This window comes from Taurulus bubalis (genome assembly GCF_910589615.1).
Source record: "Taurulus bubalis genome assembly, chromosome: 3".
NCBI lineage: Eukaryota > Metazoa > Chordata > Actinopteri > Perciformes > Cottidae > Taurulus > Taurulus bubalis.
Genome location: NC_136591.1, coordinates 39,787,133 through 39,812,548, shown reverse-complemented (window position 1 = coordinate 39,812,548; position 25,416 = coordinate 39,787,133). Strand labels below are relative to the sequence as shown.

The following is a 25,416-nucleotide window of genomic DNA, read 5'->3' as shown; positions in this document are numbered from 1 at the left end:
GCAGAGCTCCAGGGGATTCGGGGGAGACGTGCTTGATTCCTCCATGGTGAGGGCAGCGCGACCAGGTCATGTTTGTGCGCTGCGGCACATTAAATAGCCTAGAGATTTTTTTTCAGCGTGAGAAATACGATGTGTGGCGGGAGGGCGTGACTTAAGACCGAAATGCGTGACAGTCACGCTCAATGCGTGACACTTGAGAGCCCTGTAATTGCTTTTTTTGTTATCATAACTTGGAAGAATTTGTAGCTAATCCCCAAAAACATCAACATAAGAAGGAATATACCGTAAATGTCGGGTTACAAGCCGCTCCTACCTCCGGTCAGTGTCCCCGCTGTAGCAAGCTAGGAGCAGCGCTAACTGCTAGCTAGCGCTGCTGCTGCTACCGGCCGCTGCTACTGCTAGCTAGCGTTGTTGCTGCTACCGGCCGCTGCTGCTGCTACTGCCCGCGTCGCCTCTGCCCAAGTCGGGTGTCGAGCCTGGTCATATTTTGGCACAAATGGGGAATTTCTTCAGCTGGTAATACTCTATTTGATGGCTGGTTGCCCCAAATTAAGTTTGTTTCACGCCCTTCAAAGAGTTTATTATGATGTGTTTTCATGATGAACAAGTTTACAACCGACTGATGTTTTATTTATTGTTACTACATTGAAACCGTGACCTGTGTATTATTCCTATTGACCTGCTGCTCATCAATTGGAAGTAAAACGGATTCTTTTGAACTTCACTGGCTCCTTTTTCCTACTTTTTCCAAGGATTTGTCTTAATTCTGAAGATTAATTACGTTTGAGGGGTTAATAAATAGACAAACAACAAAACCAACAAGTCCACATTGGCAGGTAAGGAGTTAAAAAGTAATAAAACTAATAATACCGTTTGACATAAAATATATAATGATCCTGAATAGAGTTGTAGTTTATGTCTTCTTCATTGAAGCAGGCGACCCCCTCTCTGACCAGCACCAACTACCTGATTCACTGTCAGTTACTGTATCTCTACATGATATTTATACATCACGTCTGTATGCGCTACACTGGATTATAAACATCACACCTGATCCACATCAAACTGGACACATGGTAGGACTGCGTTTACGTTATTCCTCATGTGTGCTCTTCATCTGCAGCTCTACTCAGTTCAACCACAAGGGGGCACAACTGGCTTTCAGACAGACTTTAACCGAATACTGAACACGGTTCACTTTATACCAGAATTTAACATAAAGACTTAGTGCATATATAAAGTCAGAGGCAAAACATGTTCTGGTTTGACCACCCTGATGATCACTTTTTCTTAACGCACACAAAGTCCCTCTTCTCTGAGCAGGGGAAGTCGTTCCACATTCCCCAGCCTGGAAAAAATAACACATAGATATTATATACTTACAGATAATGAACCTCATGAAGGAACATTTTAGTTCTAAAGTGATTGTTTCAACGTGATGAAAGTCACATGATCAGGAGAAGGTGCACGTTCGTGTTAAATGATCATCTGTGCAATCAACGATTCGTAATTCCGTCATAAGGCCACATGTTTTTTGTGTCAGTAGTATTTATGCTTCTGAAAGTTTACTGAACATAAATGTTACAGTTCTGGGTTCATCACTATGAGCAACCTCTCATATACAAGTATTCATGTGATCCTTGTTCATGTAAACATATTGATGATTGCAGATTTAAACTACAACTTTATTCACAATATCTCATAGTGATCCTTAAATCAAAAGTGTTTTTAATCTGCATATGAATCTACTTGTTTGTATTAGAAATGTATATTTAAAAAAGATCAATGTGGCAACCTCTCTTAAAGACAGTTTTTCATATTCAAAAGTTATTTTTATATAATCTATGTTCCGTCACCCTTCTCATTTGCAGTCCTCTTGTCCTCCAACATTGGTTGGTTCATTCTCTAAGAGCAACCCTAGGTTTCTCTTTAGCACTGTGGCCAGGCTGGCTGAGAGTCATAGCTCGGTGGATCTGTGTATTCCTATAGACCTCGGTAGTAATGACTTCATGAACTTCTTCAATGGTAAGATTCTGGCTATTAGAGACAGGATCGGTGATCTCCTGCCCTCGGCTACTGCCGGTCCATCCTCAGGTGGGATGGCCATGGAGGAGGCTGTGGGCCCTGCTGTGTGTCTGGATGGATTTTTTACCATCAACCTCGACCAACTGTCTTCAATGGTTTCTACTTCTAAATCGTCTACCTGTCTCCTGGACCCTGTTCCGACTAAGCTGTTTAAGGAAGTTGTACCTTTAATTAGCGCCTCTCTACTAGATATTATCAATGGGTCTTTACTAACGGGTCATGTACCACAGTCTTTTAAAGTAGCTGTAATTAAACCTCTTCTTAAGAACCCACTCTGGATCCAGATGTGTTGGCTAACTACAGACCTATCTCTAACCTTCCCTTCCTCTCTAAGATACTGGAGAAGGTAGTCACAAATCAGTTGTGTGACTTTTTACATAACAATAGTTTATTTGAGGAGTTTCAGTCAGGATTTAGAAAGCATCATAGCACAAAGACAGCACTAGTGACAATTACTAATGACCTTCTAGTTGCATCAGATAGGGGACTTGTCTCTGAACTTGTCTTGTTAGACCTTAGTGCAGCGCTTGACACCATTGACCATGACATCTTATTACAGAGACTAGACCAGTCGATTGGTATTAAAGGTACAGCACTAAGCTGGTTTAAGTATTTATCAGATCGATCTCAGTTTGTATTTGTAAACGATATTTTACTCGGCCCAGAACACCTCAGAAATCAAGTATCTGATGATATGGTTTCTCTGGATGGCATCGCTCTGGCATCTACCACCACCGTAAGGAATCTCAGAGTTATCTTTGACCAGGACCTGTCCTTTGGCTCCCACGTGAAACAGATCTCAAGGACCGCCTTTTTTCACATACGGAACATCTCAAAGATCCGGCACATCCTGTCTCAACGCGATGCAGAAACATTGATCCTCGCATTTGTTACCTCAAGACTGGATTACTGTAACTCAGGTATCAAGCTGCTCCGGAAGTCCCTTGGATCTCTCCAGTTGAACCAGAATGCTGCAGCTCGTGTACTAACGAGGACGCGGAAGATAGATCACATTACTCCTGTACTAGCTGCTCTCCACTGGCTTCCTGTAAGACCGAGAATCATATTTAAAATCCTTCTCCTTACCTACAAAGCCTTAACTGGTGATGCACCATCATATCTTAAGAACCTTATAGTGCCATATTACCCCACGAGAGCATTACGCTCACTGAATGCAGGGTTCCCTGTGGTTCCTAGAGTGTTAAAAAGTAGGTTGGGGGCTAGAGCTTTCAGTTATCGGGATCCTCTTTTGTGGAATCAGCTTCCACTTTCAGTCCGGGGGGCAGACACAGTCACCTCATTTAAGAGTAGACTTAAGACTTTCCTCTTTGACAGCTCCTTTTTACCCTTTCGCTAAGGCTGAGCCCTACAGAGGAAACTCATCTCTTTACCCTTTCGCTAAGGCTGAGCCCTACAGAGGAAACTCATCTCTTTACCCTTTCGCTAAGGCTGAGCCCTACAGAGGAAACTCATCTCTTTACCCTATCGCTAAGGCTGAGCCGGCCACCTTCCGGCTCAGCTCCTCTTCACCAAGACGGCCCGGTACAGCGCCTGTTTTACTGCTGCAGCCGCACCGATCCACCAGTCGATCTCCCGCTCCACCTTACCCTCACTCGTGAACAAGACCCCGAGATACTTGAACTCCTTCGCTTGGGGTAGGCACTCCGTCCCACCTGGAGGGAGCAATCCACCGGTTTCCGGCAGAGCACCATGGCCTCAGATGTGGAGGAGCTGACTCTCATCCCCGCCGCTTTACACTCGGCTGCAAAACGCCCCAGTGAATGCTGGAGGTCACGGTCCGAGGAGGCAAACAGGACCACATCATCTGCAAACAGCAAAGAGGCGACCCCTGAACCTGATGTTCTCCGCCCTCTGGCTGCGCCTAGATATCCTATCCATAAAAGTCACAAACAGGGACGGTGATAATAAGAATTCTTTACGATTAATACTTTTTTCAAACTCATTGGCCTTGACTCATTTTCAGTAAAGAATATATAACAGAACACATCTTCAATGACCACCCACTGTACACCCACCTGCACATTTATATTACACACAGGATGTTGGGGTCAACTGGACCCGGGGCTCATAAGAGTGTGGACATTGTAGGTCCTGAGTACCTTCACTCTGTCCTCCTGTCTGGGCCGGCTATAGTGTGTGCATGACACACACACACACACACACACACACACACACACACACACACACACACACACACACACACACACACACACACACACACACACACACTATAGCCCTTCAGTTCACGCACAAGGTTGCAACACTGTTAGTAAACTCAAGTGCCGACACCTGTCTGCTCTCACTTTCCCGCTCATTTTACTCTGTCTTGTTGAACCAGTCTTTATTTGCTCAAACTCCATCCCAGCTGCAGATTGGGAGCAAAAAGCAAAATATATATATATATAATTATTAAAACTAAAAAGGGTCACTTCTGGGTCAGGGAGTTGGAAAAGACCCAAACTGGGCTGAGCTGAGTTTAGACTGAATTAGGTCTGAAATAAATAAGCAAACAAGCAAAGAAACTAAACAAACGCATTTACATTACTTATTTATTTTATGCTGCCAGTGTAATCAGAGAATGTTGTTGCTGAAAACACACTGAAAGTGACAGTTTGGATATTTTGACATCAGTCACTGGGGATACAACAGAACCTCAACTCAGCTGAAGAGAGTTTCAGCTGAATGTTGTTCTCACGCCTTAAACAAGAGTCTGTCTCTCAGAGACATGGGAATACTTTATTACTGTTTGTTCTGATAATCACATGGTAATGATCCATTTGGGCACATTGGCAGAACATACACAGGGCATGAGAGTTGAGTATAAGAGAGAAGAAGATCCACCTGACAGTCAGACAGACGAGCAGCAGAAACCAGAACACATCTGTGGTGAGTACACTTTACAGAATACAGGAGCTGCTGGTCTGACGCTGCCTCCATCAGTCACTTAGTTTGTCACTGTTATTATTAACGGATAGAGGCAGCGGGAAACCAGCAACTCTGTGTTCTGATGGGGAGAATTACTGTTGTACCTTACACTTATACATTTCAATGATATAATCCAGTAAATATGTTATCTTCACCTTAAGCATTTATGTTTTTCTACAATCAAAGTAGGTCTGAGTCATGCGTCCATCTGTGGTCACTGCTGTCCTGCTGTTGGTGGGCATCATCAACACTGTGACAGCACGACCTTACCGTTGCAGTTCCCGTGAGTACCGTGAGCAAAATAGCATTGAACTAAAACCCAAGCAAACTCAAGAAACTTGGTCATTGAAGCACTTGTGTTCTCACAGGTGCTCCTTGGGATTTATTTACAAAATTCCTCGTACGAATTGTGCCGAACGTGGATGAGTCCGCTATGGAGAGAGTCGCTGTATGACATACATCACGGTTAAAAAGACTTTCCAGTAGGCACAGGTGATAAAACACACACACACACACACACACACACACGACACGGGTAAAAAAAAGAAGATAAATTCATCCTTTTCATGTCTTATATGTTCTGATAAAGTTCTGGTGAAGACTAGCACTCTTTCACATTTCTAATGATTTCAGGATTTATGCCACTCTTTGGATAGTGAACTGTTGTCAATACACAATCAAGTTGAGAAGAATAAGCCTCCCGGTCCTTGGTCTTTGGGCATCGACAGCTCTCTCTGGTCAATACTGGAACAGCACAAGGTCACTGTGACTATCTACATCCTGTGTCCTTTTAACCAGTGAACCCTCTCATTAAACTTCTATTCAGGCTGGCTACGCACTGTGTAGTATGGGGCCGCTCCCTGTTCCCATAAATGTTCTCTTATAACCCGAGTCATGTCCGGACACATGTGTGTGTGTGTGTGTGTTGTATGTGATTTTTGCAGTTGTACTTTAAGCATAATTTAAAACCAAGCACAAGACTTGATATTAAGTAAAAATAAATGTTTAAATATTTCTTTAACTAAAATGTGCATCACATCCTGTCACGTCGCTGTCAAGCCCCTTTCCCTGCAGGTGGCTACTCGTGATTTGCATAGCCCCGCCCTCGCTAAACTATCAATGGATGAATTAAAAAAAGAAAAGTCATGGAGGAAAATAGAGTTTAATTTGTGGAAGTATTAATTTGCTTTCACTGCCAACGATGCTGGCTGTATTGAGTTCAGTGCAGGTGAGTGACATCAAGAGGACATTCAGAGCTAGAAGGCAGTTCACGTTGATGAAAACCACCAACTTTTGCTTTGGCTATACTAAATATTTATGTTCCCAAAGGAATACCTGTGGGAACACAAGTGCGTTAACCCTTGTATGGTGTTCGAGTCTGTGAGACCCCTTTTTCATTTGTTATCAAAATAAAAATGATCCATCCATTCATTTTCAGCCGCTTATCTGGGGTCGGGTCGCGGTGGCAGCAGGCCCAGCAGGCCGACCCAAGCTTCCCTCTCACCCGCAACATTTTCCAGCTCCTTCTGGGGAATCCCGAGGCGTTCCCAGACAAGCTAGGAGATATAATCCCTCCAGCGTGTCCTTGGTCTTCCCCGAGCTCTCCTACCAGTTGACCTGCCTGGGAAAACCTCTAATGGGAGGTGTCCAGGAGGCATCCTGACTAGATGCCCGAACCACCTCAGCTGATTCCTTTCGACACGAAGGAGCAGCGCCTCAACTCCAAGTTCCCTCCTGATGTCCGAGCTCCTTGCCCTATCTCCAAGGTTCCTCCTGATGTCCGAGCTCCTTACCCTATCTCCAAGGTTCCTCCTGATGTCCGAGCTCCTTACCCTATCTCCAAGGTTCCTCCTGATGTCCGAGCTCCTTGCCCTATCTCCAAGTTCCCTCCTGATGTCCGAGCTCCTTGCCCTATCTCCAAGGTTCCTCCTGATGTCCGAGCTCCTTACCCTATCTCCAAGGTTCCCCCTGATGTACGAGCTCCTCACCCTATCTCCAAGGTTCCTCCTGATGTCCGAGCTCCTTGCCCTATCTCCAAGGTTCCCCCTGATGTACGAGCTCCTCACCCTATCTCCAAGGTTCCTCCTGATGTCCGAGCTCCTTACCCTATCTCCAAGGTTCCTCCTGATGTCCGAGCTCCTCACCCTCCTTGCCCCCCAACACAACCCCCCCCACCCCCTCACCATACACAACAGCCCTGTGTCTGCAGTGGAGTCCTTCAGGTTCTGGGATCCACAATCTCCCGGGACTTGAAGTGGACCGCCAACATCAACACCATCCGGAAAAAGGCCCAGCAGAGGCTGTACTTCCTGTGCCAGCTCAGGAAGTTCAACCTGCTGATCCTGTTTTACTCCATCATCCAGTCTGTCCTCTGCTCTTCCATCACTGTGTGGTTTGGATCGGCCACCAGACAGGACAGAGACAGACTACAGCGGATAGTCAAGTCTGCAGAGAGAACTATTGGTTGCAGCCTGCCCTCCATCCTGGACTTGTACACCTCCTGAGACAGGAAGCGGGCTGGAAAGATCACTGCAGACCTCTCACACCCTGGACACAAGCTGTTCCAACTCCTCCCCTCTGGTAGGCGTAAACTAGATTCCAACACTGCATATTTAAAACCAAAGTGTGACACAAACTCACATCACGCTTCACTTCAGAGATTTCTGAGTGATTGAGGGTTCAAGTCTGACCTGTTACGTAACTCTGCTTCTAAATAAAGGACGTGTTTTGATGGAAGGTTTTTAAATACATTGGGCCCATTTTCAGACTTTAACCCTTTACATATCTGGAAGAAGTATTTAGATACTTTACTTCAGTAAAAGTACTAATGCCACACTGTAAAAAATGCTCAAGCTGCAGTAAAAAGTTCCTTCAGTAAAAGTATGTGAGCGTAATCAGTAAAACAAATCAGCAGAGTGGCGACCAGATAAACGCGAGGATTCATCACCGGAACACACGGAACGGATGTTTCCTTCTCATCGGAGTGGACGTGAACACTTCAGAAACGTGATCCGGATCCTCAGACAGACGCCCCGTGGAGATCCTCCTTCACTGAGAGTGCACTTCCCATTTGGGTGTTGCATTCAGGACCACCGGGAAAAGTTAGGACAAAACATAAAACAAATACAGTTCGCACATGAAGAGTTATTGTCATCCTGAATACAGTTGTAGGTATTCGCTTTGTTAACACAGTAAGTAACACTTTTAATAAAATTACAATGAGGGCAAAAACAAATCATAATGTCTTAGAAAGCATTTATTTATAACAATATGGACAAATCAACTTCTCTTTACAATTCTGCGTTTTTTTTTTTTCTTTGCGTGTGGATTTGACTTGGAAGTGTAATTTCCTATTTTTATGGAACGGTCTTCAACGTCACATGTGACTGAATATGAAGGGTTGTCCCTGAGAGGTGGGGCAATCTCCAGGTCATGAACTTTCAAGTTTTTCATGTATACATTATCAATATACAGTATATTAGTATATATCTTCCACCTAATGCTGCTGTCTGGGTCGTGCGTTTGAGTCCTGTGTTTTTTCCCCTTTGGTTCACCAGTCATAACAGGGACTTAGTAAATAAACAGTAGTAGTATTCATAGTCTGTCTGAAAGTCTGTTGTGCCCCCTTGTGGTCGAACTGAGAACTCATGCTGAGGACAGGTGGGATGTTTAGCTCTTGTGTGGACACATACAACAGACATATATATATATATATATATATATATATATATATATATATATATATATATATATATATATATATTAATATATATATATATATATATTAATATATATATTTATTAATATATATATATATATATATATTAATATATATATTTATATATATATATATATATATATATATTAATATATATATATATATATTAATGTATATATATATATATACATATATATAGTTTCCTCTGTAGGGCTCAGCCTTAGCGAAAGGGTAAAGAGATGAGTTTCCTCTGTATGGCTCAGCCTTAGCGAAAGGGTAAGGAGATGAGTTTCCTCTGTAGGGCTCAGCCTTAGCGAAAGGGTAAGGAGATGAGTTTCCTCTGTAGGGCTCAGCCTTAGCGAAAGGGTAAAGAGATGAGTTTCCTCTGTAGGGCTCAGCCTTAGCGATAGGCGGTGCGTCGTTACAATGACATGGCCCGCTTTTAGTAAGACAGAATAAATCAATGTGATCATCTGATAAAAGATTTGACTAATACAGCTTTAGATGACAGAGTCCACATTTAATTATCCCATTTTGTTGCACTTTTGTGTTGGTGGTGTTAACTTTCATGAGGTTATTTTGTATTTTCTTGTGTTTACTTTTGACTTAATTAACTCCAGTGGCCGTGTGCAGACAGTCTCTGTAGGGTTTTGGGTGGGGAACTTGTCTAATGGAAGCACAGAGAAGCATGTAAGACTGAAACTCTGCTTCCTGCTGTGAACTCTGGCTTGTCATGGATTAAATTCACTAATAATCTGGGCGGTGGAATGATGACATGCAGATAAACAAGTCATCGCTGGTCAAGAAGGGACACATAATAAATACACAACCTCTTAGTTTTCTACTTTTCATGACAGGTGAGGCCTCCCCTGACGTCACCTCCCTGAGCTCCACCTAAACAAACTCAAACATTTACAGAACAATAATAAGATTACAAAGTACCGCCCACATTGTTTGATTGACAGGTGAAGAACAAGCTCTCAGCAACAATGATGGACAAAGCGTAACCCCGCCCCCTGCTGGAGACAAGCCGGGATGAACCCCACACACACAGTGAAGGCGCGTCAGCCAGCTATCAAACTGTTTCTAGAACATACCAGAGTCATATTACACTGTAAAAACATGGCGGCTACACAGGAAACCAAAGCACATCAACTCACGTGATGACACTTTGGTGGGCGTCACATTTTAATGTTTGCCAGTAACTGTATTTTATATTTTGGGCATTTTTTGGGAAGACGAAAGAAGAAAGAACTTTGTTCATTCTTGAAACAAGAAATACTTTATTCATCATGTAAACCACATCAAACTCAAGGCCCGCCGCGTTATTTTATGTGGCTTCATGGACCCGTTTTCAGTGAATCGCGGACCTTTGCATGGGCTTTTATTTTGAAGGGGATTTTTTACGTGCTTTTATTTTGAAGGAGATTGTTTTATGCAGCGGAGCGCCATCTATTCACACTCCTCAATGCTGCGTTCACAACACGTCTTACTTGCATGATTTTACACATTGGACTATTTGTGATAGTTAAGCTTCATTACCGACTTTTTTATTCCATGTTTGTGCATGAAAACACTGAGTCTGTTAAAAAGGCTGAAGTTATACAAATATTATGTGTGTTGTACTACCTCATGTCCTTAAGATGCACTTTTTGGTTTTTAATTGAGTGCAAAAGGGAATGTTTATTAAAAAAAATGTGTGTTGGCATACTGTGATATTGTGTACTTTCTCAGGTTCAAACTGCACCATATCATTAAATTAATTTGAGAAGTTGAATATGTTCCTTACATTGGATCTCAGCTTGTCATGAAGGGGTCAAGGTGGGTCCTGCAGCCAGACCAGTAGAACCACTGCCCCAGACCAGTTGAACCACTGCCCCAGACCAGTTGAACCACTGCCCCAGACCAGTAGAACCACTGCCCCAGACCAGTTGAACCACTGCCCCAGACCAGTAGAACCACTGCCCCAGACCAGTTGAACCACTGCCCCAGACCAGTTGAACCACTGCCCCAGACCAGTAGAACCACTGCCCCAGACCAGTTGAACCACTGCCCCAGACCAGTAGAACCACTGCCCCAGACCACATGCATGTCTTTATTTGCTCACAATTACTTGTTGGACCAGTTATGTCTTTCTCAACTGTGACAAAAAAGCTTTAAAGAAAGTTAATATAATAACAACGTGCGTTTGATCTTTGTCTTTGTTATTTTCTTCTGTTTTAAGTTTGATCTTTATAATTGTATATTTATTATAATTTAGTAATGTGGGTTTCTTAACCCTAAATTAAATGGACTTCTGTCATAGTAACAGAGAAATTTGCTTCCATATATTTTTACATTCATATAAATGCATGTACAATATTTGTACACTTGAATAAACAATAATCTGATACAAAGACAGTAAACATGATGCTGGGAGGAGTTAAATGTCTACAGTGTTACAGTTACAACCCTTTGAGGACGACCATGATGCTGATGAGGCCCGGGGTGAAAATGAGTTTGACACCCCTGATGTAAACCTTCAGTTTGTTCACATCCCATCAGTAAAGTCTGTTAAATTAGTTTCACCTGAATCTCACTTATGTAAAATAATAGTGAATGACTTCCTTATTGATTATGATCATGATACTTTATTTTATAATACAACATAGTACATCATTTGTATGTTGATTCAGACAACAACAACATTTAGTCTCACACATATAAAGATAGAATACTTTACAGGAAGTGGTGAGAATAAAATATCTAGGATAAAGAAGCTCTGGTGCTTTCTCTCTTTAAGACCCATGCAGAGGAAGAGACACAACAACAAATACATCAACAACAATATTCATCAAACATTTAGAGATCAGAGAAGTTTACATTTTCCTGCAGAGAAATATGAGTTCAGGTCAACAAAGATGACCATGAGCAGTGAGAGCCTCCACGACTAAACAGACACAGGAAGGAGCTCAAACATCTACACAACAATAATGAGAACACGTCAAAGCACCGCCCACAATGTTTGATTGACAGGTGAAGAGAAATCAGCTCTCGAACAATAACATCAGTTTAAGAATTAAAACACATAATTGAACCTGCTGTCCCTTAAATCACTTCTGTCTGTTTGAGTTGACAGAACTCAGCAGTGTCTCCATCATAATAACAAATCCTAACTCCAGCATAGAGAGGCTGAGTGAATGAGGTCTGGACTCTGTGGAGGAGAGTCATGGTTTCAGAGACGCTGTAGAAGGACAGAACACCTGCTGTGTGATCCAGGTACACTCCTACTCTGGAGGACGGAGGACCAGAGACGGGAGCTCTGATGTTGTTGTACCAGAATGCAAAACTGTTGTTGTCACAACGTAACGCCCAAGATTTGTCATTGTATCCAAACACACATTCATGACTGTTCCCTGTTCTGATGATATTCTTGTATGAGACTGATACATAAACTCTTCCTCCTCTCCTCTCCACCTCCCAGTAACAACGTCCAGTCAGACTCTCTCTACTCAGGACCTGAAAATAACCAGTGAATCTGTCTGTGTGACTAGAATAAGACTGTTGTTTCATCATTGATGTTGCTTTTCTGTTCCCCTCAGATAATAACAGATATGTGTGTGCTGTGTTTGGATCCAGAGTGATGTCACGTGAATACCTTAAGAATCCAGCTCTGGTCTTGGGCTCTGCTTGTGACAGTAAAACGTCCACTTCAGTCCCTGCCAGTGAGACGTTTGTCCACTCGTCCCTCAGGACGTCCTGTAGTTTATCTCTGACTTCTGACACAGCCGCCGTCACGTCCTCAAAGTATCTCAGAGGACGGATGTCGATGCCGGTGGAGTCTGTAGACTCACTGAGTGGTGCCAGTGAGGGGTAGTTGTGTAGGAACTGGTTGTGATCCTCTGTGTGTGAGAGCAGCTTCAGCTCAGCGTCCTTCCTCTTCAGCTCAGCGATCTCCTGCTCCAGCTTCTCCTGAAGCTCTTTGACTCGACTCACTTCCCTTTTCTGCTGGGATCTGACCTGCTGCTTCACATCGGAGCTTCTGTTCTCCAGGAGACGGATCAGCTGGGTGAAGATCTTCTCGCTGTCCTCCACCGCTTCATCAGCTGAGAGATTGACGGCCTCCACCTCCTGATGGAGCAGCTTCACGTCCTTCTCTCTGTCCTGGATTCTCTGCTGGATGTTTAGTCGACTCCCCTCCAGCTCTCTCTGCCTCTCGGTCCTTTCTGCTGCAGCTGAGACTGTGTCGTGGCCTTTATGGTCATCCATTAAGCAGAGATAACAGATGAACTGCTGGTCAGTACGACAGAACATCTTCATCACCTCGTCGTGACGAGAGCAGATGTTCTCCTGGAGCTTCTTGGACGGCTCCACCAGCTTGTGCTTCTTTAATGGAGCCGCTTCATAATGAGGCTGAAGGTGTTTCTCACAATAAGAGGCCAGACACACCAGACAGGACTTGAAGGCCTTCCGTCTCCTCCCAGTGCAGACATCACAGCCCACATCTTCAGGTCCAGCATAGCAGTGATCAGCAGCAGCAGCTTGGAGTCCAGTCTTCTTCAGCTCCTCCACTAAAGCTGCCAGCATGGTGTTTTTCAGCAGGACAGGCCTCGGTGTGAAGCTCTGCCTACACTGAGGGCAGCTGTGGAGTTTCTTACCGTCCTCTTCGTCCCAGTGGCTTTTAATACAGTTCATGCAGTAGCTGTGTCCACAGGGAGTAGTCACCGGATCCTTCAGTAGATCCAGACAGATGGAACAAGAGAAGCTTTCCCGATCCAGCTGAACTCCTTGCTGCGCCATTTCAGCTCTCAGTAGCAACGACTGTCTGAGTTTCACTTCCTGAGAAACGACTCTGCTTTGACTTGATCTGAACAACACGTGATGTTCAGTGAACGGGGCGCGTCAGCTCTATTGCTTCACACCATGTTGGTTACACCCATCTGTAAAGCTGTAGATCTGAAGGGGAGGGAAGAGGACAGAGTCCAGCGGCTGTGTTAGAGAGCAGGAGGAAGAGGGAGGGCTTATCAAGCTGTGGTTCATTCCAGGAAGAGGAGCGGCGCTGCATATATATATATGTATATATATATATATATATATATATATATATATGTATATATATATATATATGTATATATATATATGTATATATATATATATATATATATAAATATATACATACATACATATGTGTATGTATATATATATATATATATATATACATACATATGTGTATGTATATATATATATATACATACATATGTGTATGTATGTATATGTATATATATATATATATATATATATATATATATATATATATATATATATATATATATATATATATATATATATACACACACGTATACATAAGCGCGCGCACACACACCTTTCGTCCACAAGGCCCTCCAGAGTCAACACTAGAGTAAAGTCCCGGCAGTAGCTTGAAGGATCCTCTTCCAGGAGGTGATGCTCCCGGTCCTGTGAGTGAGTGAGTGCGTCTGTCCATCTGTCCCTGCAGGCTTGGCCTGCCTGTACTCCATGGGGCTGGTGGTGGCGTCCTGGGTGTGGCGCATACGGAACGAGAGAGAGGGCGACGCGGAGAAAGAAGCACAGGAGACGCCCAGCAAGCACCTGATCGTGTGAGTTTGTGTGTGTAAACCGTCCGTCAGTGTTTCAGTCGGTTGTTCAGTCCGTCGGTGATTCTGATTGGTCCGCTCGTTGAGTCTGTTACTTCCTCCCCTCGCAGCGCCCACTACATCATCCTCCTGGTGGAGTCGGTGTTGTTTGGCGTGTTCGTCATGGTCATCGTCTACGATCAGGTACATGCAAACAGCAGTACTGTATATATATATATATATATATATATATATATATATATATATATATATATATATATATATGTATATATATATATATAAAAAATGTTTATATAGTGTTCTGAAACGTATCTCTTGCCTCCAGTTGGTCTCCATAATCACAGACGAGACTCCCATCGAGCAGATGAAGAACAGACTGATGATCAAGGACAGAGGCTCTTCGTCTTCATCATCCTCCTCCTCCCAGCTGCCTCACCCGCCCACACACACCCGCAAGCCCAAGCTCGCTTTGCTGCGCGAGGTTTTCGGAAGAGGTGTGTTTGTGTTCGTCGTTTAATATTTAAACCTGTCGTCAGAATAAAGAAAATAAATCATCATCAAAAATCTGGTGGATGAAACATTAACATGCTACATTTTATTCATTTAGAGGCTTGATAGTTGGCTTGCTAGTTTGCTATGCAGTTAGCTTGCTAGTTATCTTGCTAGTTATCTAAATAGTTAGCTAGATAGTTATCTTGCGAGTTAGCTAAATAGTTAGCTTGATACTTAGCTTGCTAAGTCCACCATGATTTCATGCTACAGTTGCGAAACATAAAAGCGGGGTAACGTAGCTGGACTTCACTGTTTTGAACGTACAGTTCATGATGGCTGCTACCTTTTCAATACGCCAATGCTAATCAAATACTTTGCACTAAAATGAATCCATCAACAACACGACTAAACATGTTTTTCGGCTGAAAGAAAATGGATTGGGGTTTTAGTTGCTCTTTAAAGAAAATTGGTTCATTTCAGATCTAAAATAGTCGTTCCCTCTGTTTTAATCTCCCCAGGTTCGGTCTTCTGTTGGCTTCTCCCCCTCCACTCCAGCCCTGCGTCGGTTGGCGGCATCTCCTACTCGGCCCTGCCCGACTACGACGTCTGATCTCTGCACCTGTGAGAGCGCCGGAGGGCGAGGAAAGGTTTTGTGTGTGTGTGTGAATGATTGAATGAGTGAGTGAATGGAATGTGTGACTTTATCCCCCGGGACCTGAAAGAGTTCAGCCTCAGACGCCAGACTCTTGGAATTTCTTTCCCATCACGATGGAAGAACTCCGACGATCCGATCTGTCAACTACCAGCCTTTTTTGATTATTGCGTTAGCATGTCGGGGTTTGACCGGTATGGGTTTGACCAGGCGGATTTATTTTTCACCAAAGCTGCTGGTATTTGATGTATTAATCTGCTTAAGTCTGTTTCTTTTTCATGTCCACAAATTGCAAACATCCAGTGCCAGATTTAATAAGAAAAATGGGTCCACCAAAAAACTATTATTAAATAGTCAAACTCATGATGAGTCAAACAGCAGAATCAGAGATATCGTCAAACCTTTTGTGATTTTTCCGATGTTAGCGGAAAATATGCATTATAATGGAGTCTTATACACATGATGCAAACATTCTTTATGTATAAATATGAGGTACGGGGATTTCTACGTCACTAAGACCGGGGTTTTTAAAATGCCGTGTTTGAAGGAGCCGACTTCTGGTCAGTATTTAGGCAAACAGAAGAGTTAGAACACAAACTTCCCCTTGTACTTGAACAAGCATCAGCCTCTTGAACAAAAAGCTACTAAAGGAGATCAGGTACGTCGACTTCCTGTTTCATCACAGTGTTATTACACCCTGAACCCCTGAAAGAAAACGGATATACTTGAGCTTTAAAGGATATCCCCAAACTGTTAAATGGGAAGTACCCTAAAATATCACTCTATTCTCCTTTTAATGCAAATAGAGGGCCCAAATAACGAAGCCCTGGACCAAAGGTACACATACTTTGGGCCATATACTTTATAGATGCAGCTCTTTTTTGTTACTGAGTTGGTTATGTCCAACACTTTAAACAAACACCCAAAGACACTGAAGGTCACAGTATTTTTATTATCTATTTATTTATTTATTCTCAAATCAACCACTTGAGCTCAAGGTATCGATTACACCTTTGTGGAAATAAGTGTTCTTCCTGAAGGGCGGAAGTTCTACCCAAACCATTTGCTTCTGAAGAAGCCTTTTTAGTGGAAAGGGGGTTTCAAGGGTCCTTTTCACCCCCAAGGGTTCCATTAGAACCCTTTTTCCTCCAAATAACCGTTTTTGGAAGAAAGAGAACCCGTGATTGTCAGTCAGGATTGTTGTGGGTTGAGCTACCACACATCAGCCCCGTCCCTTTAGGAGACTCATGAGGAACCCTGGGTGGGTTCCAGATGAACCCCTTGGAATATAAAAGGGTTCTTGGTAGAACCCCCTTGGTGGGTTCCAAATGAACCAATTGGAATAATAAAGGGTTCTTAGTAGAACCCCCTTGGTGGGTTCCAAATGAACCCCTTGGAATATAAAAGGGTTCTTAGTAGAACCCCCTTGGTGTGTTCCAGATGAACCACTTGGAATATGAAAGGGTTCTTAGTAGAACCCCCTTGGTGGGTTCCAGATGAACCCCATGGAATATGAAAGGGTTATTGGTAGAACCCCCTTGGTGGGTTCCAGATGAACCCATTGGAATACAAAAGGATTCTCAGTAGAACCCCCTGGGTGATATCTTGTTAGCACCCTTAGAAGGCGGAAAGGTCCTGGGTAGAACCTCTAGAGAGGGTTCTGGGTGGAACCATTAAGCACTCGAAGGGTTCCCTGTAGAACCTTTCATACGGGGTTCTCGTTGGAATCTTTCACAGATGTTCGGTTCTAAGTAGAAAACTATGAAAGCGTTCCAGGTGGAACCTTTATAAAATGTTCTACTAAATAAGGTTCTCCCATGGGGACAAGTCGCAGAACCCTATGAAGTTCCAGTTGGCATGTTTAGTGAACAACGCTGACTTTTAAAAGATGTTCATATTATCAACTGACATGTAATTTTATACGTGAGGGAACAAAAACTAGCTGCCTGTCCTTTACATCCTGTGTTTGTTTAGTTTTTTTTCCTCATTCTTGTTTTTATTAACTAAGTTTAATGTGTTAACTAAGTAAACTGTGTTACACTTGTAGAACTAATACACACACTCAGAGTACACTTCTCAGTATTCTGCTAAATCTCAGTGAAGGGACGATTTTTTACTTATTTATTGTTTCTAACTATTCCGTGGAGATATCTCCACCAAATAACTGTTGTTTTTTTCCGTGTGCCGGGTGAAGTCGTCTTTGCTGCATTTGAGGAGCAATAAGGAAGTGTGTAGTGGGGAAACACAACACAAATAAACTGAATTGAATTGAACACTTTGAGGGTGAGGTTTAAGGCTGATTTGGGGGGTTTCTATGTCACTGTATTGACTTTATTCGTGTAGTTCAAAACAGTGGCGACTTAAACCGAGTCAATTACCGTCGGTTACTTATATAACGTCTTTTCACAGGAAACACATTTGGGTTTAGGCAACAAAAATACGTAGTTGGGTATATGAATAGATCGTCGTTTGGGTTAAAATAACTATGGAAGTGGCGTGAAAAAACCTCAACGTTGACTTCCTGTTTCACGCGAGGAACGAGGTCTTTATACGTCCTGGTTCAAGATTACGTGGCTAACGTGGGGATATGAAGATACTGGACTCAATATCTTTAGATTTTGGTCCGTTGTTGGAATGAAACAAGCGTTTTTCTAATACATCGCCTTGGGCATTTTTCACTATTTTCTGCCATTTTACAGACAAAACGATCAATCGTTGATTAAATGATCGTATAGTTTCAGGCATACGTCGGTCTCTTTCAAACAGGAAGTGAAGCAACAAGAGAATATCAATCCGTTGGTTTCAACAAGCTAATATTATGGAATGGCAACAGACACAAAAGTTAGTTTTTTATTTATTGCCTTCATGTGATCATGAAACACTCACACTGAGGAGGTTTCTTTTTGCAGATGCAAAGACAACTTCACCCCTTTGTGTGTTTGTATGCATGTGTATGTATTGTGTTTGACCTGGGCTCAACATTATGACTTCGATGGATTTAGTGAACTCTTCATTCTTAACAAAGTATTCACAAATGTTCCTCAGATGCTACAAAACCAGAACAACTGCCAGTTGGGAGACGGTGTCACCTGATTCCTCTGAAAGCCCCTTTTTCTCTTGAATTATGTGACTTAAATCACATGAAGTGATCCGCCTTTTTTTTCTAATTGTACTTTCACATTTCAAGAAAAAACAAGTGACTGATATTTACTGAAAAGTCTATTTTAACACACGTCTCTTAACAAAGCGAAACCCTTGGAGAGACGCTAGCAGTGGTTATGGGAGGCGTGCAGCGTTGGTGAGGGGTTTGTGATGCTGCATTCACACTGAGAGCGACCTTTACTCGACACCACTCATGTTTGGACGGTTTACATGGAGCTACAACCAGCAGCCGTTAGCTTAGCATTGAGACTGGGTCCGATTGGTGGTTTCCAGTCCAATCACAACTTAAAACGAGCCCAATTCAAAAAAAACCTAAAACAAATCTATAAATTCAGAATATTACGCTGCCCAACTGTAATAGTAATAATACTTATAACCAATTTTTAGGTTTAGCTAGTTGGAAAATGACCTAAAATATTAAGTTCACCATTAAACCAACCAATGGGTGCCACCGTTCTTCCAGCTTCCTGTTATCTTTCTAGAGAACTCGGAGGCTTCGATTGGCTGGAATTAGCACCTTTTTAAGGCAACCACATTGACACACCAGGAGGCACACATACCTCCTCATCTTGCTTTGTTTAGGCTCATAGTTAATTGTCTTAATAATAAAGCTCATTCTGTGAATGCAAGTTTTTAAACTCTGATGGCAACCAAGCAGCTAAAAGATGCCTTATTTCTGTTGGTTTTCATAGAGTTGTTGACGGCAGGAATGTTTTTCATAACTACGGTCGACCGCTCTCCAAACACAGGTATCACGTAACGTACATCCTCGCCCAGGTTTGGTTTAGCTGTACATACACATATTTTATATCGATGATGTGCAATTTTAATGAAGGGAAAGTTACTGCATTTGTTTTCTATCTCGGTCAAACAAAACACAGGTTTGAAATGTTTTTGGATGAGTTGCACGAAGGATTTGTGGTCTAAATTAAACTGGAAAAAGCTTCTCTTGCCTTTTCTGTATAATCTGAAGACGTTACAGTCTCTCTTCACTCTTAAATCAAACACCTAAAAACATTACAAACTAAACGTTTTGCGTCCAGGTAGGTGTTATTTTTCAGTGTACTCACTTGCTTGTTTAACTCTGTGGAAAAAAAAAAGCAGTTGATCAGTTTTTTTTGTATCGTCGCTCAACGGGGTGCGCTTGTTTCGGTTCCTCCACGCTGGTGCCTCCTTACCACTGATTCTATTATTTTAAAACATTCACCAGCTGTCTGCTGAAACAAAAACAAGCGCACCCCATTTTGCTGTTTTCCTGGACAGAAGGAATGTGTGTTCAAACAAAGAGGGCCTGGAATTAATGATTACAATGAGCTACAAGTGGCTCGTAATTGCAGGGCTCTCAAGTTTTTAAGACAGGTGAGAGTGACATATCTCCCCCCCCACCCCCCGCCCTCGCCCATGCCGTATGCCCACAGACCAGCTCCCCTCCTCCCCATATTATTAATAGCTTTATTTTCATTGGTTGCTGGATTACATTTCACCCAGATACAACAGATTCCTTTTTCTGATTGGCTATTCGCATCGCCCATTTCTTTTTTTTGATTGGCTGATGAGTGGCACCTCGCGGCAGAGCTCCAGGGGATTCGGGGGAGACGTGCTTGATTCCTCCATGGTGAGGGCAGCGCGACCAGGTCATGTTTGTGCGCTGCGGCACATTAAATAGCCTAGAGTTTTTTTTTCAGCGTGAGAAATACGATGTGTGGCGGGAGGGCGTGACTTAAGACCGAAATGCGTGACAGTCACGCTCAATGCGTGACACTTGAGAGCCCTGTAATTGCTTTTTTTGTTATCATAACTTGGAAGAATTTGTAGCTAATCCCCAAAAACATCAACATAAGAAGGAATATACCGTAAATGTCGGGTTACAAGCCGCTCCTACCTCCGGTCAGTGTCCCCGCTGTAGCAAGCTAGGAGCAGCGCTAACTGCTAGCTAGCGCTGCTGCTGCTACCGGCCGCTGCTACTGCTAGCTAGCGTTGTTGCTGCTACCGGCCGCTGCTGCTGCTACTGCCCGCGTCGCCTCTGCCCAAGTCGGGTGTCGAGCCTGGTCATATTTTGGCACAAATGGGGAATTTCTTCAGCTGGTAATACTCTATTTGATGGCTGGTTGCCCCAAATTAAGTTTGTTTCACGCCCTTCAAAGAGTTTATTATGATGTGTTTTCATGATGAACAAGTTTACAACCGACTGATGTTTTATTTATTGTTACTACATTGAAACCGTGACCTGTGTATTATTCCTATTGACCTGCTGCTCATCAATTGGAAGTAAAACGGATTCTTTTGAACTTCACTGGCTCCTTTTTCCTACTTTTTCCAAGGATTTGTCTTAATTCTGAAGATTAATTACGTTTGAGGGGTTAATAAATAGACAAACAACAAAACCAACAAGTCCACATTGGCAGGTAAGGAGTTAAAAAGTAATAAAACTAATAATACCGTTTGACATAAAATATATAATGATCCTGAATAGAGTTGTAGTTTATGTCTTCTTCATTGAAGCAGGCGACCCCCTCTCTGACCAGCACCAACACTGGATTATAAACATCACACCTGATCCACATCAAACTGGACACATGGTAGGACTGCGTTTACGTTATTCCTCATGTGTGCTCTTCATCTGCAGCTCTACTCAGTTCAACCACAAGGGGGCACAACTGGCTTTCAGACAGACTTTAACCGAATACTGAACACGGTTCACTTTATACCAGAATTTAACATAAAGACTTAGTGCATATATAAAGTCAGAGGCAAAACATGTTCTGGTTTGACCACCCTGATGATCACCTTTTCTTAACGCACACAAAGTCCCTCTTCTCTGAGCAGGGGAAGTCGTTCCACATTCCCCAGCCTGGAAAAAATAACACATAGATATTATATACTTACAGATAATGAACCTCATGAAGGAACATTTTAGTTCTAAAGTGATTGTTTCAACGTGATGAAAGTCACATGATCAGGAGAAGGTGCACGTTCGTGTTAAATGATCATCTGTGCAATCAACGATTCGTAATTCCGTCATATGGCCACATGTTTTTTGTGTCAGTAGTATTTATGCTTCTGAAAGTTTACTGAACATAAATGTTACAGTTCTGGGTTCATCACTATGAGCAACCTCTCATATACAAGTATTCATGTGATCCTTGTTCATGTAAACATATTGATGATTGCAGATTTAAACTACAACTTTATTCACAATATCTCATAGTGATCCTTAAATCAAAAGTGTTTTTAATCTGCATATGAATCTACTTGTTTGTATTAGAAATGTATATTTAAAAAAGATCAATGTGGCAACCTCTCTTAAAGACAGTTTTTCATATTCAAAAGTTATTTTTATATAATCTATGTTCCGTCACCCTTCTCATTTGCAACAATGCAGTCCTCTTGTCCTCCAACATTGGTTGGTTCATTCTCTAAGAGCAACCCTAGGTTTCTCTTTAGCACTGTGGCCAGGCTGGCTGAGAGTCATAGCTCGGTGGATCTGTGTATTCCTATAGACCTCGGTAGTAGTGACTTCATGAACTTCTTCAATGGTAAGATTCTGGCTATTAGAGACAGGATCGGTGATCTCCTGCCCTCGGCTACTGCCGGTCCATCCTCAGGTGGGATGGCCATGGAGGAGGCTGTGGGCCCTGCTGTGTGTCTGGATGGATTTTTTACCATCAACCTCGACCAACTGTCTTCAATGGTTTCTACTTCTAAATCGTCTACCTGTCTCCTGGACCCTGTTCCGACTAAGCTGTTTAAGGAAGTTGTACCTTTAATTAGCGCCTCTCTACTAGATATTATCAATGGGTCTTTACTAACGGGTCATGTACCACAGTCTTTTAAAGTAGCTGTAATTAAACCTCTTCTTAAGAAGCCACTCTGGATCCAGATGTGTTGGCTAACTACAGACCTATCTCTAACCTTCCCTTCCTCTCTAAGATACTGGAGAAGGTAGTCACAAATCAGTTGTGTGACTTTTTACATAACAATAGTTTATTTGAGGAGTTTCAGTCAGGATTTAGAAAGCATCATAGCACAGAGACAGCACTAGTGACAATTACTAATGACCTTCTAGTTGCATCAGATAGGGGACTTGTCTCTGAACTTGTCTTGTTAGACCTTAGTGCAGCGCTTGACACCATTGACCATGACATCTTATTACAGAGACTAGACCAGTCGATTGGTATTAAAGGTACAGCACTAAGCTGGTTTAAGTATTTATCAGATCGATCTCAGTTTGTATTTGTAAACGATATTTTACTCGGCCCAGAACACCTCAGAAATCAAGTATCTGATGATATGGTTTCTCTGGATGGCATCGCTCTGGCATCTACCACCACCGTAAGGAATCTCAGAGTTATCTTTGACCAGGACCTGTCCTTTGGCTCCCACGTGAAACAGATCTCAAGGACCGCCTTTTTTCACATACGGAACATCTCAAAGATCCGGCACATCCTGTCTCAACGCGATGCAGAAACATTGATCCTCGCATTTGTTACCTCAAGACTGGATTACTGTAACTCAAGTATCAAGCTGCTCCGGAAGTCCCTTGGATCTCTCCAGTTGAACCAGAATGCTGCAGCTCGTGTACTAACGAGGACGCGGAAGATAGATCACATTACTCCTGTACTAGCTGCTCTCCACTGGCTTCCTGTAAGAATCATATTTAAAATCCTTCTCCTTACCTACAAAGCCTTAACTGGTGATGCACCATCATATCTTAAGAACCTTATAGTGCCATATTACCCCACTAGAGTATTACGCTCACTGAATGCAGGGTTCCCTGTGGTTCCTAGAGTGTTAAAAAGTAGGTTGGGGGCTAGAGCTTTCAGTTATCGGGATCCTCTTTTGTGGAATCAGCTTCCACTTTCAGTCCGGGGGGCAGACAGTCACCTCATTTAAGAGTAGACTTAAGACTTTCCTCTTTGATAGCTCCTTTTTACCCTTTCGCTAAGGCTGAGCCCTACAGAGGAAACTCATCTCTTTACCCTATCGCTAAGGCTGAGCCGGCCAACTTCCGGCTCAGCTCCTCTTCACCAAGACGGCCCGGTACAGCGCCTGTTTTACTGCTGCAGCCGCACCGATCCACCAGTCGATCTCCCGCTCCACCTTACCCTCACTCGTGATCAAGACCCCGAGATACTTGAACTCCTTCGCTTGGGGTAGGCACTCCGTCCCACCTGGAGGGAGCAATCCACCGGTTTCCGGCAGAGCACCATGGCCTCAGATGTGGAGGAGCTGACTCTCATCCCCGCCGCTTTACACTCGGCTGCAAAACGCCCCAGTGAATGCTGGAGGTCACGGTCCGAGGAGGCAAACAGGACCACATCATCTGCAAACAGCAAAGAGGCGACCCCGAGACCCCTGAACCTGATGTTCTCCGCCCTCTGGCTGCGCCTAGATATCCTATCCATGAAAGTCACAAACAGGGACGATGATAACAAGAATTCTTTACGATTAATACTTTTTTCAAACTCATTGGCCTTGACTCATTTTCAGTGAAGAATATATAACAGAACACATTTTCAATGACCACCCACTGTACACCCACCTGCACATTTATATTACACACAGGATGTTGGGGTCAACTGGACCCGGGGCTCATAAGAGTGTGGACATTGTAGGTCCTGAGTACCTTCACTCTGTCCTCCTGTCTGGGCCGGCTATAGTGTGTGCATGACACACACACACACACACACAACACACACACACACACACACACACACACACACACACACACACACACACACACACACACACACACACACACACTATAGCCCTTCAGTTCCCGCACAAGGTTGCAACACTGTTAGTAAACTCAAGTACTTACACCTGTCTGCTCTCACTTTCCCGCTCATTTTACTCTGTCTTGTTGAACCAGTCTTTATTTGCTCAAACTCCATCCCAGCTGCAGATTGGGAGCAAAAAGCAAAATATATATATAATTATTAAAACAAAAAAGGGTCACTTCTGGGTCAGGGAGTTGGAAAAGACCCAAACTGGGCTGAGCTGAGTTTAGACTGAATTAGGTCTGAAATAAATAAGCAAACAAGCAAAGAAACTAAACAAACGCATTTACATTACTTATTTATTTTATGCTGCCAGTGTAATCAGAGAATGTTGTTGCTGAAAACACACTGAAAGTGACAGTTTGGATATTTTGACATCAGTCACTGGGGATACAACAGAACCTCAACTCAGCTGAAGAGAGTTTCAGCTGAATGTTGTTCTCACGCCTTAAACAAGAGTCTGTCTCTCAGAGACATGGGAATACTTTATTACTGTTTGTTCTGATAATCACATGGTAATGATCCATTTGGGCACATTGGCAGAACATACACAGGGCATGAGAGTTGAGTATAAGAGAGAAGAAGATCCACCTGACAGTCAGACAGACGAGCAGCAGAAACCAGAACACATCTGTGGTGAGTACACTTTACAGAATACAGGAGCTGCTGGTCTGACGCTGCCTCCATCAGTCACTTAGTTTGTCACTGTTATTATTAACGGATAGAGGCAGCGGGAAACCAGCAACTCTGTGTTCTGATGGGGAGAATTACTGTTGTACCTTACACTTATACATTTCAATGATATAATCCAGTAAATATGTTATCTTCACCTTAAGCATTTATGTTTTTCTACAATCAAAGTAGGTCTGAGTCATGCGTCCATCTGTGGTCACTGCTGTCCTGCTGTTGGTGGGCATCATCAACACTGTCACAGCACGACCTTACCGTTGCAGTTCCCGTGAGTACCGT

General features: G+C 42.9%; 2 protein-coding genes across 2 annotated transcripts; one reads left to right on the top strand and one right to left on the bottom strand.

Annotated features, from left to right (window-relative positions):
- Positions 1 to 11,362: 11,362 nt before the first annotated feature.
- Positions 11,363 to 13,561, bottom strand: LOC306734059 (tripartite motif-containing protein 16-like). Its single transcript, XM_079215389.1, has one exon. It carries the CDS (start codon positions 13,526 to 13,528, stop codon positions 11,837 to 11,839), a length of 1,692 nt encoding a protein of 563 aa, XP_079071515.1. The 5' UTR covers positions 13,529 to 13,561; the 3' UTR covers positions 11,363 to 11,836.
- Positions 13,562 to 13,651: 90 nt separating this feature from the next.
- LOC306734489 (uncharacterized protein) lies at positions 13,652 to 15,463 on the top strand (the record flags this gene model as incomplete). Its single annotated transcript, XM_079215846.1, has 5 exons — positions 13,652 to 13,721; positions 14,244 to 14,364; positions 14,472 to 14,544; positions 14,687 to 14,855; positions 15,372 to 15,463. 5 exons carry the CDS (start codon positions 13,652 to 13,654, stop codon positions 15,461 to 15,463), a joined length of 525 nt encoding a protein of 174 aa, XP_079071972.1.
- Between the last annotated feature and the right edge of the window lie 9,953 nt (positions 15,464 to 25,416).

Coding starts and splice junctions, on each gene's coding strand:
- LOC306734059 (XM_079215389.1), bottom strand. CDS start 13,528: ATGGCGCAGCAAGGAGTTCAGCTGGATCGGGAAAGCTTCTCTTGTTCC.